We start from the raw sequence: 17,193 nt of genomic DNA, 5'->3' as shown, positions 1-17,193 counted from the left end.
TTGTGAAAATATTGTGAAATTTGTTTTGTCTGTATAACAATATAAATGTCAGATTACATCAATATTTAAAAGAAAAAAAACACAAACTGATTACTAGAAGAAAAAAAAAAAAAAAAGACTCACTAAACCAAAGCATTGTTGCAGTTACAGTGCTGCACAGCCAATACACTGGATGCACAGTGCGAAAGCACTGTAGCGGCATTGCCGCTTTTATTCAATAATTATGAAATTTTTGTGAAATTTATTGTGTCTATATAACAATATAAATGTTAGCTTACATCAATATTTAAAAAAAAAAATACACAAACCGATCATTGGAAAAGAAAAAAAAAAAAAAAAAAAAAGACACTGTAGCTACAGTGCCAATTAAAAAAAAAAAAACTCACTAAATGAAAGCACTCACACGGCCTCTCTCTTTCTGAGTCTCACACACACACATCAAAAGAAAAGAGACAGAGAGAGAGAGAGAGAGAGAGAGGATGATTTTGATCAATTGGGTTCAAGTCTTGCCTTATGTTTTATTGTATTTTGGCAATAAAACACATGATTCAGAGAGTTTTGGCAAGACATGTAAGGATGTAAATTACACCGAGTTTTGAGTAACACTAGTGTGAATGTGTGATAGCCAAATTTCTTTCCATATGTATGTATGGTAGCACTCAAAATGACAAAATTACATAATATAGAGGTGTAGAAAATTTTTCTCATTATGAGATAATTAATTGTAAATAATGAAGAAAAAGTAATGAATTTATGCTAACAAGTATGAATTATTTTTTAAAAGTATTCGTTAGTATTTTCTAAAGTAATATAAGATAGTCTTGTTAATTGATGGCTTTAAAGTATTTGTTAAATGACTATTTTATAAATGTTTTGGGATCATTTTAATGAAATTTATAAAAAATTGTCAATTTTTTTTTTTCATAAAGAAATTTATAAAAATAATTTATTATTAAATATCGTGAGAGTATTTGTTAAAATTTTATATAAACTATTATTTATAACGCGGTAAAAGGTGTGGCAAATGGAGTTGTTTAAGGTGAATTGTTGTCTCAAAAGTCTTAGGATCCACCAATCAGAACAAAGTCACAGTCTTGTTGTCTCTCTCTCTCTCTCTCTCTCTCTCTGACATACAACAACTGAACCAAGTCACAGCCTTTTTTTCCCACTCCTTTTCTATCTCTCACTCTCTCCCTCTCACAGAGACACAGAAAACAGAAAAGAGAGAAAGAAGGATGGTTTTGCCCAACAGAGCTCAAGCTTTGCCCTTTATTTTGTTGAATTTGCTGAATTGGTACTCTCATTTCCTCTTTCAAGTCTGGCCTTATATTTTAGTGTACTTGGTGAATCTATCTTTCTCTCATTTCTTCAACATTGAGGTGCCTTTCTCTCTCTTTAATTCTTAAGCATTTTGCTAATTTTTAAAGCTTTGTGTTTATTAGTGTTTTTTTTTTTCTCTGAGAAAAGCTATGTGAATTTTATCCCTTCAAACCAAAGGTGGCCAAAGTCTTGTTCTTAGGCCAGGATATGGTCTACAAGCAGTCAGTGATTTTGAAACTCTTTGATGAGGTACCTCTCCTGAAATATTTTCCTATTAAGTTTTTTTTTTTTCCTGAGAAAAAGTTAAGGAAATTTGATTTTTTTTTTTTTTTTTGGCTTTTTCACTGAGAATGAAATTGTGGTTCTATAATTCTATCACGAAAAATTAAAATAAGGAAAACAATATAGTAGGTTTTTTTTTTTCCCTTTTTTGGGCAGAGGTTTTATAGTAGATTATGTTTTTGGGCATACGATATAGTTGTAATAAATGCAACTAGACTAGCAGCTAACGGATTGAGATCCTGTTGAGTTCGTAATCTACGGTATTGAGTTCTATTAATCTTAACCATTCATTTATAATAAAAGGTGCAAATTTTTTCATATTATTAATCCACTAACAAATCCCCTAAAATAATGGTTTAAAAAATAACTACTGATAATGATAATTAGTACCTTACCTCTTTTACCTAAATCAGGTCTCTAAGAAAACATGAAAGTCATCTTCTCCTTCCCCTCTTCATTTTTCAATTTGTTCTACAAATTGTTTTGGTTGTTAATTTCAAAGTATAGGTTCGACTGAAATGGGACATTGAAAAATCATATTTTATGATCCTAAGTGCCAATCATGTACTTGAGGAAAAAAAAAAAAAAACATGTATATGCTTAATTTTAATAAAATTAATAGAAGATTAAAACAATTGGAATGAAAACTCAGGTGTCTCTGCCATTCATGTATCATATATATGTATGCTTTATGGTCTATGTGCAAAATAATCAATTTTCTAAATAAGCAAATTTCTTTTGCATTTAATGCTGCAATGTCATAGCCACTATTGATTCTTCGCATTTAAGGTAATAACTATCATTTATGAGTAGTTATTTTTTAAAATCATTATTTTTGTAGATTTTTTAGTGGATTAATGATATGGCAAAATCTAGACCTTTTATGATAAATGAAAGGTTAAGATTAAAAGAACTCTACATGGTAGACTACCCTAGGAACTCTAGAAAATCTCAATCCAGCAGCTACCACATAGTTGGAACTTGGAAATCTAGAAGGGTTCAGAATTTTTAGAACTCTGTTTGACAAACACAAGGAAGGGAATAGAAAGGAAGGGGAGGGGAGAAGAGGAAGAGGAAGAGAAAGGAAAGAAGTTACTTTCTCAAGTGTTTGGTTTATAATAAGAAAGTAAGGAGTCCAAATCTTTTGTCTCACTCTTCTTGCTTCACTATATACTCCACAAATAAAAACATATTACATGTCCATCTAATTTATTAAATGCTAAATTTACGTCTTCTATTATTTCAATTACCTAAATATGATAGGTTATTTATTTAATTATTTTAGAAAATTGAAATAACCTATCATATTTAGGTAATTGAAATAATAGAAGACGTAAATTTAGCATTTAATAAGTTAGATGGACATGTGACATGTTTTTATTTGTGGAGTATATAGTAGAGTAGAAAGAATGGGATATAAGATTTGGACTCGAAAAGAAGAGAAAGGAAATAGCTTATTGATTGATCCCGCCCATAAGCCCTTTTCTTCGCTCTCCAGCCTCCATTTCCTCTCAAATTGGAAGAAAAGAAATTGGTGGCCTAGGAAGGAAAATGAATCCCTCCCTTAATTTTACTTTCCTCTACTCCCTTTCCTTTCCATCCCACTACCCTCGAACCAAAAATAGTGATAGAGGTTTGGTTAAGCAGAGTGTCAAATAGGGTTGTAAAAGGTAAGAACTTGATGCCAAATAGAAACCAAATAGTGATAGAGGTTTTAGGTTAAGCAGAGTGTCAAATAGGGTTGTAAAAGGTAAGAACTTGATGCCAAATAGAAACCAAGTGAGTTTGATTTCTTGGGTCAATAATTCATGAGGATGTAAAGCGGGACAGTTATTATTATTAGTGTATGTGAAAATTTTAAAACAAACTTAATATTGATAAGGCTTCTTTTATTTATTTATTTAAATTTGATTCTCAGTGAACAAATGGTGACTTGGTGTTTTGTTTAACTTGACTACCATTGAATTGATATTGTTTTTTGTGGGTCTTGGTGAGTGAATATTGCAGTGCATACTTAGGAATGAGACACCACTGAATATGCCATCACAGTATTTGACATCATGTGTGTCTAGTATTGGGGGAATCAAGTTTAACTTCTTTGATTTAGGAGAACATTCGATAGCTCGTAGAGTTTGGAGAGACTACTGTGCCAAGGTATGTTTCTCAATCTATCAACTATCATTGTTGAGAATGTCTAGTTAATGATTTGTGCAATATGATGAAATTGTGAATATGTGATTGTAATTTAAATTTCTTATTTACTCTTGAGAAAGCTTGCATGTTTTGGGGTAACCTAGTTCTAACTCTCTTGCTGTGTTAGACCAGGCTGTTTTATCTGATGTACTCTCTGTTTTAGTTTAATGGAATCCTTTACGTCTTAGTCCTTATTTTTTTTAATTAATGTGGAGTCCATTTTTTTATTCAATGTGGACTGATAGAAAACATGACTTACATGATCGTGCCTAGATTTTGCTAGTAGGCTGAATTCAGATTCAGCACAAGTTGAACCATGAAAAACTTTTGAGTTGTGACTGGATATGCCAGAAATCTGGCAATATTGAATATTTTGGTTTAGAATGGAAAAATTAGCCATTGTATATTTTTAACTGATCTGGCTAAACTGTAACCAATGTACTAAGCAAATGAGAATTTTGGTGCTCTTGTATATCTACATTAATTAATTTTCATTAATTTGTGTCCCATATGCTTGAGCTTTGGTAGCTCAACTGAACACCAGCTGCATGTGAAATTGTTTTTGCTTGTGTTACGCCTGACCATAAATACTTTCGCCTTCATAATCCCAGGCAGACATTTCCATGTTTATATTTGATTCATGAGAAGCAAACCTTGATCGTGGGAGTTCGGTGATAGCACATTTTGTTTTAGAAGGTCTGTTAATACTTAATAGTGTCTCAACATACATAATTCATTCTCTTTGTCATCCTACCAAATTTATCTAGGTCAAATATTACATTCCAGATCTTTTGCATTAAAAAATGGAATTTCATAATTTCACTAGTACGTCATCTACATCTTACATGTTGATTATTCTTTCTTGTTAATTGCTTTAAATAACATCTGGGAAATGCGGGAAAAAAATTTAACAATGAAAAAACTGATCCTTGTACATCTCTTGAGATTCTGGATTGGGAATTTGGCGAATTGCTGCCTGATTGGCTAACATAGTGGAAAACGTTTTGAGTTATGCTCGTTGTGTGTTGCTTCATCATGATATCTTCCTTGATAAGTATTTCATTTTTGCTTAATACATTTCGATCTTTGTTCTGTAGATGGATGCAGTTGTGTACATTGTGAACGCTAATACCAGGAACAGGGAGCGATTTTTGGGGCCAAGAGAAGAGCTGAACGCTCTACTTTCTGATGAGGCCTTTGCAAATGTCCCATTTCTTATTTTTTGCATAACAACTGCTGAACCTTCTTCTTGCCCAGAAGAGGAATTGTGTTCCCTCTTAGACCTGAACAACATCACCACAGGGAATGGTGGGGTAGACCTGGCAGAAGCAAATGCCCGTCCCCTTGAGGTTTTTGTGGCTGAATCATACAACCAAAGGCAGTATCTGGATGGCTTCAAGCGGCTTTCTAAGTACATTAAGTAGTAGGCATTAGAAGTGAAGATTTCGCAGCTTATTTTAAGTGGAGATGCTGCTGGGTGCATTGCCAGATCTCCTGCTATATCTAGCTAGTACCAAATGAGATCCATCTGGTTTAGGTGAAGGGACTTGAAGTAATGCAGTCACTGTGCATACTAGGGAGTTCTCCTAGTATGACAAACTTCCATATGTATTGAGTACGTTAGAAAAAACAATATTTTATGAAAAACATTCAAAAAAATGACAAAACAATATTTCTAGATTCCTTCAAAGTTTGTCATTTGTAGGGTGATTCTCAAAACATTATTTCAGCCATTATGTAAGATCCTTCAAAATGTTGATTGAGAAGTGGTAATTATTGGTAGGGAATGAAGTTTATTTGTTGATTTTATATATATATATATATATATATGATAAAGATTTAAAATCTTGACGTCACCTCATAATAATTGTTCTTGTAGACAAAAAATTTCATATTGTATCATATGCATACCATATAATAAAATTTGATCCAAAAATTTGTAATTGTGCCAAAAGGTTGTCCTCTCTTTGCCACAAGTGGCTACGTACATTTACTCTTTTTAATTAATGAATAAGTTTATCTTTTTATATCTGATTAACAATTTAAATAGTTTAATTTTTCTAATATTTTATTACCTAAGTTTCAAGAAATTAAAATTTATATCGGAACTAAAGTTATATTAATCTTATTAATTGTTATAAAGTTTAATTTAGGTGAAACTTAATTATCTAAGCTTCAGGGAATCTAAAATAAAATTTAATATTTATTTTATTATTTTGATAATTTATCACAATATTGTATTTTAATATAATAAAACTTGCATACTACATACTTCTTTATGTTAAGTGACTTAATATATGTATGTTGATAACTAATTTAGAGTTGTAATTGGCTCACTAATTATTATGATAGTTTTGGTACTATTTGTAAATATGTTTTTCTTTTCTTTTACATAAATTTTTTTTAATTAATTTGTGGATTAGACATACTACTAATACGTCCAAATGGTATGAGATACAAATGTATTTCTATCAACCTTCAAAATGTGGGAATTTTGTTATTCTTCCTAGAGAGACCAATTTGATGGCCCATTAATTTGACAATCTGGGCCGCCCTTTGTTCTTCTTGGGGCTCACCCCCATCTCCTCTTTTTTCCTTGGCTTGGTCCACTTTCTCTCCCCGATATGAGATTTTGTATTGTTGTACATATGAATTAGTTTTTTTTTTTTTTTTTTGTCAAGAGCTTATTTGTTGATGGTTAACATAATTATACTTTTACATAGAAAAAACAATTTTTAAAAATGTTGTACATAAAAAATAGAATAAATTATTAAATAAAAAAAACATTTTTCAAGATTTTATATTGATAAATTGTGATTGGAATGTTATTTTCAGTTAGACAAACTAACACCAACTTCTCAAAAAAAAAAAAACTTACCGGTTATTTGATGTCCTACGAGTACAAAGAGATGATATTTACTGTAAGGTCGCAATTTGTGCGTAAGCCCAACAAGAGGAAGGGCATAGACCCAAAAAGTCCAATATAATAAATATATAGAGAGGGGGTCAGAAATCTTGTTTCTAATGAGTTTACACAATAACAACAATGACCCAAGATTGCAAAATAATAGGGATGGATTAGTTTGTATGACAAAAGTTGTCATCGGACTCAAGCCGAGGAACAAATTCTTATACTTCTTCTCTCTCAAATATGGATTACAGATATTCAGTTTACAGTGTTTTCTCATTCTTTCTCTGATCCCTTTCTCTCTAGGACCTTTTTTCTTCTTATACTTCCTCTTTTCTCCCATTTTTGCTCTCCACGTGTAGGTCTAGGTTGCTAACATTGATACTTGTCCCATTAATACCTTCTGAAAGTCTTTAGGTAATAGCTGTAAGGCTGAAAATCACTATTCAGATATCACTTCTTCATTAATGCGACAAGAGACTTAGGTACAGAGCATTCAATGCAGTGGTAGCAGTTTTCTCTTAAATATTTTCTAACTGTTCCTATTCTCTGTGCCCCATAAAACATATCTTCATCCACAAGACCTCTTAAAAGATCATTCTGGACAACATGACATACCATCTGATCCTTACTTTGCTTAGGTGAGGAGATATCCCCTCTCGGATTACTTCCCTTAGTTTCTTCTATCGCAATTTGCCTGTAGATCTCTAGATCTGACTTCCTTACTGCTGTCAATCCATCCTCGGACAAGTAGACAACCTCGGACAAAGCCTACGACCCAAAAGTGCATCTTGGGTCTTTTATCCCTACATTTACTATTTTTTATATAATAGTGAATCTTATTAATTATAATCACGATCAAATATACTATTCTTGTGAGATGAGAAAACATCTAGTTGGTGTAGTCTAGGAGAGAGTATCTTGTATTCTACTATGACTTTCATTTTGCGTAATACTCCATACGTACAATAAACATGTATCATTCCTCTTAGGTAAAAATTGGTTCTAATAGTTATAAATTTAGAGCATTTACCTTAATCAATGCAAAATAGAAAAATGTATCAATTTTACACATTTAATCTCCAAAACCACTCACATCAATCAAGTTAAAAATTTGTAAATTTGCAATGTTGTTATAATAACTGTGTAAATTTCTTTTGACACTATTCACTTTGCATATAGTTTCTTTTATTATTTATTTACATATTTTGAGGCTAAAAGAAGAGAGTGCATGTTGCATAGTGGTTATTGTGAGTGAAGAAAGAGAAACAATTAAAAAAAAGACAAAATTTAGTTACAAAATTGGTTGTAGTCTAAGGTTACAAGTTTACTTAATATCTTTTTGTTGGAGGTAAATTTTGACAAATGCGCCATTGGATTACATTTTCTTCTTATATCCTCTACGCTTGCACAATTTATAGAAATTAAAAATCAATAACTATGTCATCTGTGTGGGGCAAAAGGATCCTGGTGGGAATGTGGGCCTTTTGGGCCTTGTTAAGGAAGGCCGACCTGACCCTAGGGTTAGTGATTGTTGGTGCTATGGGTCGGCCTATACGCCGAGGATCCGAGGATCCAGCCGAGGATGGTTTTCCCCTCGGACTGACATCAAAGAACCTGAGACTTCATGGTAAAGATTAGGGAATGATACGGTCAAGACCAATGGTTAAAGGGAGAGAACCCTTGAATGTCCTAGAAGCGCCGATGTTGGAAGAATATCAAAGGTAAAGGCTGCTACCTCCACATTAAAGACCCTGCACCTACCACCCTGGCCGCATTAATGAGGAAGTGACACTTAAACAGTGGAAGGGAAACTTCTAGTTACTGTTCAAAGGCACTAAGAAAAGAAATATCTAGGCTAAGGGAGGAATTGGGGGGCAACACGTGGATAAAGTATTAAAAAGAGGAGTATTTAAGGAGGGACCTGGAACAGAAACAGGACGGAACTTTTTGTAACCTAAAAAGAACAAGGAAAAAGAGAGAGATATAATATAAGAACAGCTCTCGGCTTACGTCCGAGGAGGCCTATTTACATTACTCCTTTTTGTTTCCAAGTACTTGCAATCTTTAGTTTGTCATTTCATCCTCATACACTTCTAACCTGGGTTTCAAGCCCACACTCTACAAATTCATATTGTTTAAGGCTCATTGGGCCTGAGCCCATAACTGTTCTTGGGTCCAGGTGCAATTGTGCACTTACATCATCAATAAATTTCTTAAATTGCAAGTTTTTGTAGTTTAAAATTATGCATAAAATATAAATTTATAGATCATATAATAAATAATATTTTATTGACACAAAATTTAACGTGTGTATTAAGAGCTTAAAGAATATGAAATTTAACAGCTAAATTTTCAAAATATGTAATAATACTTATTTTATTGAGTAACGTAGTAGTTTTATACTACAACTAGTTTTGTAATTAAATTTTGTCCTTAAAAAAATTAAGAAATTTGATATTTTAATATAATATAGTGTAAAATAGATAATGGTATTTACAAAATTAATATATAAAAGAAAAAGTTTTAATAGAAGAAATTTTATTGCCGACACAAAAGCATGTAAATTAATAAAGTAAGAGTCTGTTTGATACATGTGTTTAAAAACTGAAAATTATTATTTGAAATATTTATAAAAATACGTGTAAATGAAAAAATATATTAAAATACGTGTAATATTCTTTAAAATTAAAAAATTGTTGTTTGAAAATACAACCCCTAACTATTTCTATTTCTATATATAACCCCAAAGCCCACATACCCCCACCCGGTAACCCGGTCCACGAAGTGACCAAACCCCAGACTTCATATCCCACCAACACACCAACTCTCAAACCTACACAACCAGTCACCGGTCTCCAACCTCAATCTCCCCAAAAAAAAAAAAAATGTTCCACCCCAGTTAGTTCTCCACGCCAAGAACAAGAATCCAGCTCTCTCTCTCTCTTTCTCTCCGATCTGATCGAGTGGAAAACTAGCTGTAAATCTCGAAGAGTACGATGTTTTTGTTCGATTGGTTTTATGGGGTTTTAGCTTCGCTAGGGTTGTGGCAAAAAGAGGCCAAGATTTTGTTCTTAGGACTCGATAACGCTGGCAAAACCACCTTGCTTCATATGCTCAAAGACGAGGTACCCCTTTTATATTTTTTTTTTTGAAGTTTTGGGTTTTGCTTTGTTAAAATTTGTGGGCTTAGTTTGCTAAAGAAAGACAGTTGCGGAAGTTAGTTTCGATTTGTATTTGGTTTTGTATAATTGTGTTTTATTTCGTTAAATTTGTTTTCTTTTTTGGGATATGGAATTTGGGTATTTGTTAAAACCAGCTGAATTTCAGTGTTTTGTTGTTGTTCTTTTTTTTTTTTTCTTGGAAATTTGGGTTTGAGTCAAAGTTTCGATTTTTTTGCTATTAGTTTTCTGGGAAATGAAATTTGGGTATTTGTTAAAACCAGCTGAATTTCAGTGCTTTGGGGGTTTTTTTTTCTCCTCTCTCTCTCTCTCTCTCAAATTTTAAGTATTTTTTGTTTGGAAATTTGAGTTGATTTGTTAAAATTGTAGTGTTTGGTTAGTGAGAATAGTTGGGGAAGTTTCAATTTCGATAGTGTTGAGATGGTTCATTTTGGGTTTATGGTAAATTGAATATTAATAAAAGGAGATAAGAGCAATCAAAACCTTGTGTTTTTATTTGTTTATATATTTTTTGCATAAGTGGTGGCTTTGGTTTATGAGTAAATGTGGGAAAATGAATGAATTTGAGGTAGCCATTACATTTTTTGAGATTGCTGGAATTTTGGGTATAAAACTTTACTGTGAATACTTTTTGGGGGGTTGTATCGCAATTTAAATGATTTCGTTGATTGATGAGAGACTTTCAGGGAGAAAAAAGAGAAGGAAATAAAAGACTTTGATTTGGGTGCTAGGCGTTAGGTTCTTATGTTTTTGATGTATTGGAAAGTGTGGGTATTGAGATTTTAATTTGGATTGTCATCATTGCTGTTGTTAAACGGTGGGTTCGATTGATGAAAAAATGCTGGAAATTTTTGATTTTGAGTCTGGGATTCGAGTTTTAGAGGGTATCATATTGAGCTAGCTTTTAATTTGTATGTTTTTTTTATTTTGTAATTACATGAAGGTTTTGGTTGATGAATAATGTAGGAAACAGAAAGAAAATTATTCAGATATTAAATTCTTAGGGCGTAGATGTGATTATGTGTCAAGTGCTATGTGTTTGACTTGACTGGAAGCATATTTGAGCTAGCCATAAAGCTCTGCTTTGTTTCTTGGAATAGGTAGGAAAATTAGGAAAAGCATTAAAAAAGAAAAACAAAACTAGGGATTTCAAACTGTCTGATTAAAATTTGTTTTTAGTATTAGTTTACGTGAGATTTATAATTTTGGAGAGCCACAACAACAAAAAAGGGCTCCAAAAAAAAAAAAAATTTAATTGTGATTTCAAGCAAACAATGGTGGATAGGGTTTTGTATAGTTTGATTACCATTGGCTTGATATTCTTGTCTTTTTCTGGGTATTGGTAATGGAATATTGCAGAGATTAGTTCAACATCAGCCAACACAGTACCCTACATCAGAGGAGTTGAGTATTGGGAAAATCAAGTTTAAAGCTTTTGATTTGGGAGGACATCAAATAGCTCGTAGAGTGTGGAAAGACTACTATGCCAAGGTAGATTTATCAATCTTTCAAGTATCTTTTATTAGAATGTTTAGTTAATGATTCATGGAATGTGATGATATGGTGATTATAATTTATATTTTTGTTTACTCTTGAGAATACATGCATTTTTTATACTTGTTTTTCATAAACAGCTAATTGTGTAATTCAAGGTGAACAATAGGGAATATGGTTTAAATAATCGTGACTAGTGTTTGCTAGTAAGCCAGATTGAGATTCGCCTCGATTTGAATTGTGATACACTTTGGGTTGTGACTATATGTGCCATAAATTTGGCAATATCAATATTTTGGTTTAGAATGGAACAATTAGCCCTTGTTATATATTGAACTGATTTGGCTGCAGTCTGCCTAAAATACTAATAAAATGGGAGAAATTTTGGTGCTTTTATGTAACTACATGAATTAACTCCCCTCCCCTGTCCCTCTCAACTAATTAGATGAAAATTCTGCGTCCCATACCTGAGTTTTGCTATCCTAATTGATCACCAGTGGCCTGTGGAATTGTTTTTCCTTATATTATTTGATGCGGGAGATGCAAGAAAATTATTATTTAATATTATTTATGTTTGCAAGTCAATTGTATTTTTATGTTTTAGGTCCTAGTAGTTTATTAGGCTATTAGTATTTTAATTTTGGAAGCAAGGTTATTTTTGTAATAAGGCAATTAGGGTTTTCTAACTAATTAGAACTAGGGTTTAGCAATCCTTTATGAGCAACCTATTGTACTCCTTGAGGAGTTAGTTGATAGTTTGATGAATGAAAAAATGATCATTTGGTCATTCTTTGGTCTGGTGCTGACTTCAAGTCTATCTTAGGTGTTGACTCCTAGTGATTTCCCTGCTTGGTGCTGACTCCAAGCAAGGCCTAGGTGTTGACTCCTAGGTCATATCCTTTATTTTTCCATTGTTTAGTTTTGTTCTGGTTGTCTTGCGTCATTATTGCCTGCAGAATGATCGTAGGATATTTATGCCTTCATAATCCCAGACAAACCTTTCTGTGTTTATCTGATTCATGGGAGGCAGACATTGATCGTGGGAGTTCGCTGATAGCACCTTTTGTGTTTAGAAGGTCTGCTAATAGTATCTCACCTGATATAATTCATGCTCTCTGCCATTTTACTGAATCTATCTAGGTACATTGTGGATCTCTTCAATTACTAATACATTGGTGACTTCTTGCATGTTAATTTTTTTCTTCTTGATAGGACCCTGTTTCTTGTCAGTTCTAAAACCAGAGGAAATGTAAAGAAATAGTGACTTCTTACATATTCCTGAGCTTTTTTGCTATCCTAATTGAATACCTGCATTCTGTGCAATTGTTTTTGCTTTTTTGTTATAGCCTGCAAAACCGTAAGTTTTATGATAGTTCTGCCTTCATAATCCCAGACAAACATTTCCATGTTTATCTGATTCATGGGAGGCAGACATTGATCGTGGGAGTTCGCTGATAGCACCTTTTGTGTTTCGAAGGTCTGCTAATAGTATCTCACCATACATAATTCACTCTCTTTGTACCAAATCCATCTAGGTCAAAATATACATTGTAGATCTCTTGCATTAAAATATGGCATTTTATTATTTTAGGAGTACATCAGTGAGTTGGTGACTTCTTACATGTTAATTTTTATTTCTTGAAGGAACGCTTGCATTTGAGAAATGTAAAGACATGGTGATCCTTAAATCTCTCTTGAAATTTTATATTGGGAATTTGGCAAGTTGTGCCTGATTGCCTATCGAAGAAAAATATGTTTCAAGTTATACTTGTCATTGCATGTTGCTTCACCATGCGGCAGGGTTTTTATTTGGGGGCTCAAATTATGCCCCTACCTTCCTTTTAAGTAATCTTTTTTTTGCTAAATACATTTCTATCTTTCTGAAGGTGGATGCAGTTGTCTACTTAGTGGATGCTTATGACAAGGAAAGGTTTGCTGAGTCAAAAAAAGAGCTGGATGCTCTCCTCTCTGATGAGGCCTTGGCAAATGTTCCATTCCTTATTCTTGGCAACAAGATCGATATACCATATGCTGCCTCAGAAGATGAATTGCGTTTCCACCTTGGCCTGACCAACTTTACCACAGGAAAGGGTAAGGTAAACTTGGCAGACTCAAATGTCCGTCCCCTTGAGGTTTTCATGTGTAGTATTGTCCGGAAAATGGGTTATGGAGATGGTTTCAAGTGGCTTTCTCAGTATATTAAGTAATAGGCAATAGAAATGGAGATTTGGCATCTTATTTCTATATGTTATTTTCTACTAAATGGAGCTGGACATGTTCTCAGTTCAAAAGTATTTCATATGTTTTGCTTTTCATTTATGTTGAAATGACAGATTTCTCTCTCTCTGTGCTATGATGAGCCAAAATTGTTGATTTGTAGTGATTGATGATTTGTGATTTAATAGAATGGGAGAGGGACATTATTAGAGACGAATCAAATCCATTATTTTACCTGTTGAGTGATATGAGTTCAAAATTCTACTCAACCTTCTTTATACAGTAATCTAGGTTGCACTGACGCGTCATTTTTGGCGACCTGTCGGTGTTGGACACCGGAACCTATACGATTCGCTAAACTCTGGTGTCTGAGCAGTGTCTTTTTTTTTTCTTTTTCTTTTTTTTTTCAACACGGTGCCGATGCGGCTCCTACTAGTCCGACACGCCAGCAATGAAAAAAAGAAGAAGAAAATCACAGATTTTGACAAATGGACTTACCAATACCATTGATTTTGTGATATACCCTAAAACATTAGAGTCTAAGAAGTCATTAGACTGAAACCTACATCTCATTCTCACTTCTTAACCCACCCTCCCTCTGAGTCTCTAACCTTTGCCCGCTGCCCTCTGTCCCTCGTCGGAGCTAAATCGGGCCAATCAGCGATCTCCATAGACGTTGGCGCTTCTCTTTGACCCTTCTCGATCTCTCTCTTTCTCGGTGTGGACAACAGGTGAGGTTAGGTCCGACCTCTTCTGTCAATAATTACTAGCACGCCAGTTTCTTTGCAGTGAGATGCATATTAGAGCATCCACATTCATTTATCCCAATTCTATCTTATTTTACCATTCAAAAAGTTACTTTATCAATTATACAATATCATTTTTCACTACACCCAACGTCCAAACTTCTATTTACCATTTTACTCATTAAAATAATATATTTACACGTTAAAATATAATACCCACAAAATATCCTCTCAGAGAAACTTTGTTCCAAAAAAGAAAAACTCAGAAATTCACCTTGCCAACTGGCCAGCAACCACCACCACAACCAAACTCACCACCAACAACAACCACAAGAAACAACCACCAAGAGAGAAAGAAACACAAAAAATTGTCAAAAACCACCACCACTGATCGAGAAAATTGCCAAAAAATTGCCAATAAACAAAAGAAATTGCCAGAAACACACCAAGAGAAAAAACTCACTTCAAACCCACCATGCCAACTCGCCGATCTCCACAAGCCACCAATCAGCAAATCCACGCCGCCAATTTGAAACCCAGGCCGTCGAAAATACGCTATCACCGATTTGAAACCCACGCTGTTGATTTTAAACCCACGCCATCACCGTTCAATAAACGCCATCACCGCCGCGCCTTCGTCGAACCTTGCTTCGGCCACCAACGAGTCAAAGAGTAAGAGAGGGTAGATGAGAAAACAGGAAGAGTGAGTTAAGAAAGAAAGAAGACTTCTCAGCCCCAGGGAAAAGAGAAAGAAAAGATAGAGGAGAGAGAAAGAATAAAAGTGATCAAAAAATTTATACCATAGTTCTACAGTGCATTCTACTTGTAGAATGGCACTGTAGCAATATTATAAAAAAATTTACAATTGGAACATTTTACAAGTTTCGATGGAGCCACTTTTTTGGGTGAAAATGGAAAAATGTGCTTGGCATTGGCATTTACCATGACCACTGCGGATGCTCTTAGCACTATTATTTATACCCATGCACCAAATGACCTTCAAAAAGAGTATGCATGTGCAAATGTCTTGACCAATTTTTGAACCTTGAGGTGTTTGCATATTTGCATGCCTATGTCTAGCTGCTTTTCTCTCTGGAATTTAGATTAAGCATGTCCGTTGCTCTTGCAGGTATTCTACCATATGTTTTCTAATTAAATTCAACCATGTAGTTGTATTGACCAATAAGTTACATGGTTGAACTTACTAGTCTTTGATAAAAATAACAGTGTTTGTACTGTATTGGTTACTACAATACGGTTGAATTTAATTGAGAAACTTAAGAAATTGCACTCGAATTTTGGCAATAATTTTTTCTGTGTTTTATTTAAACAAGTGAATGGATAAATGGTAGTATCACTTTAGAGTGTAGATTGCTCATGACCCAAAACGTTAGAACAATTGCATCCCTTACTAGGATACTTGGAGACTAAAGATGCTTTGTAATCATTGGCATGTAGCTAATTTAGTACCCGTTTGGGTACTAATGAAAATTGTTGCGTCCAGCGTTTCACATTTCACGTTTTTTGTTTTTTTTTTTGAAGAAACGCGTTTCAACTTTTCAGTGGGTTTCATGCACTGTTTACGAAACTCATAAACCTCTTTTTTCAGCAAAACTTTTATTAAAAATGATTTTCACGGCACTATTCATACATTTAAAAATTATTTTGCTACAGTGTTTTCAGTTTTCAACAAAATAAGCAGTATCCAAACGGATCCTTAGTATATACTCAAGCAAAAAGGAATTACTGGTCTAACAATAACCAAGTTTAGAACAATTCTCCACTTAAAGAGGTTCCAAAATTCTAGTCTATGTGGTTCAAGGAAAAAATATATTTTGTTGACTGCTTTGAATCAAAAGAAGTAATCTTGGTCCACTGGAGCTTCAAATTCTTTTCCAGGACTTTCCTAAGTATAAGATGCTTTAACATGTTACCCTTGCAAAACTGGACTCATTATCATTAATCGCTGTCCAGAAAAGCTTTGACATGGCAGTCCTATTTCAGCCCTCAATAATTCTTAAACCCAATCTACCTTCATCATTCGGTTTACATTGGATTAGCTGCTTGAATAGATCTTATAGGTGGGTTTGGATCTTGACCAAAAAAAACCTCAAATGTTCAATCATTACTTATCATATTAACAGGTTAAGAAAAAGATTATGATAAGTTTGGTCTCTCTAACGTTGATCAAAGCTTTTGGTTTTTAAAGTTCTACTCACAATGGAGGGGTTTTTTTTTTTTTTCAATATTTCTCTTATTTGACAAAGAGAAAAAAGGTGAGCGAAAAAACTGAAGGTGGTTTACTAGGTGTAGTTTTGTATCAATACATCTATATTGAAAAATAAGAGTTCAACTATTTTTGTTTGACAAAACGAATTAGGGAGGGCTTAAATGGCGGGCTTCTATTTATATGAATTTTGATTTATAATTACTTTTTTTATCCTTCAAAAATCAAAAGTAGTGAAGTAAGTGTTATTTTAATTTTTTTAATTTTTTTACACTTTAATTGGCAGCCACCTGACCACTGCTTCTCCTTATCTGTTTTTGACTTTTTGTTCAACCGGCAACTTTGTTGATGGACATAAACGCAGGAAACAATGAGAGACAGACAGGACTGGCCCAAAAGTTTCGAAGGCCTAAGGCTAAATTTTTAAATGGAACGTGTATGTTATTATTTAAATAATATTTAACTAGTATTTTATATAATAATTTTTTTTAAACCCTTTTTTTTTAATTTTTAATATGATTTTTTTTAGAAAAATGTTAAAGTTATAACAAATTTTACTACAAACTAGTGTTGTAATGAATATGATCAATGACATGAGGCTTACAAAAATACTAGAAATATTAT

General features: G+C 33.4%; 2 protein-coding genes and 2 non-coding genes across 4 annotated transcripts; all 4 read left to right on the top strand.

The window, feature by feature from the left end:
- The first annotated feature begins 1,047 nt into the window (after nt 1–1,047).
- On the top strand, nt 1,048–5,586 carry LOC142626775 (GTP-binding protein SAR2-like). Its single transcript, XM_075800478.1, has 4 exons — nt 1,048–1,379; nt 1,468–1,569; nt 3,610–3,756; nt 4,893–5,586. The coding sequence occupies exons 1-4, from the start codon at nt 1,236–1,238 to the stop codon at nt 5,217–5,219; spliced, it is 720 nt and encodes a 239-aa protein (XP_075656593.1). The 5' UTR covers nt 1,048–1,235; the 3' UTR covers nt 5,220–5,586.
- Nucleotides 5,587–9,535: 3,949 nt separating this feature from the next.
- LOC142628032 (small COPII coat GTPase SAR1A-like) lies at nt 9,536–13,813 on the top strand. The gene is made up of 3 exons (XM_075801970.1): nt 9,536–9,831; nt 11,245–11,376; nt 13,266–13,813. The coding sequence occupies exons 1-3, from the start codon at nt 9,703–9,705 to the stop codon at nt 13,584–13,586; spliced, it is 582 nt and encodes a 193-aa protein (XP_075658085.1). The 5' UTR covers nt 9,536–9,702; the 3' UTR covers nt 13,587–13,813.
- LOC142630079 (small nucleolar RNA snoR83) lies at nt 12,365–12,484 on the top strand. Its single transcript, XR_012843195.1, has one exon. It is a non-coding gene; the product is annotated as a small nucleolar RNA snoR83 (small nucleolar RNA).
- On the top strand, nt 12,766–12,885 carry LOC142630078 (small nucleolar RNA snoR83). The gene has a single exon (XR_012843194.1). It is a non-coding gene; the product is annotated as a small nucleolar RNA snoR83 (small nucleolar RNA).
- Nucleotides 13,814–17,193: the final 3,380 nt, after the last annotated feature.

This window comes from Castanea sativa, chromosome 3 (assembly GCF_040712315.1).
Source record: "Castanea sativa cultivar Marrone di Chiusa Pesio chromosome 3, ASM4071231v1".
NCBI classification, from domain to species: Eukaryota; Viridiplantae; Streptophyta; class Magnoliopsida; order Fagales; family Fagaceae; genus Castanea; species Castanea sativa.
The sequence above is the reverse complement of the archived record's forward strand: the minus strand, read 5'-3'. Positions and strand labels throughout refer to the sequence as shown.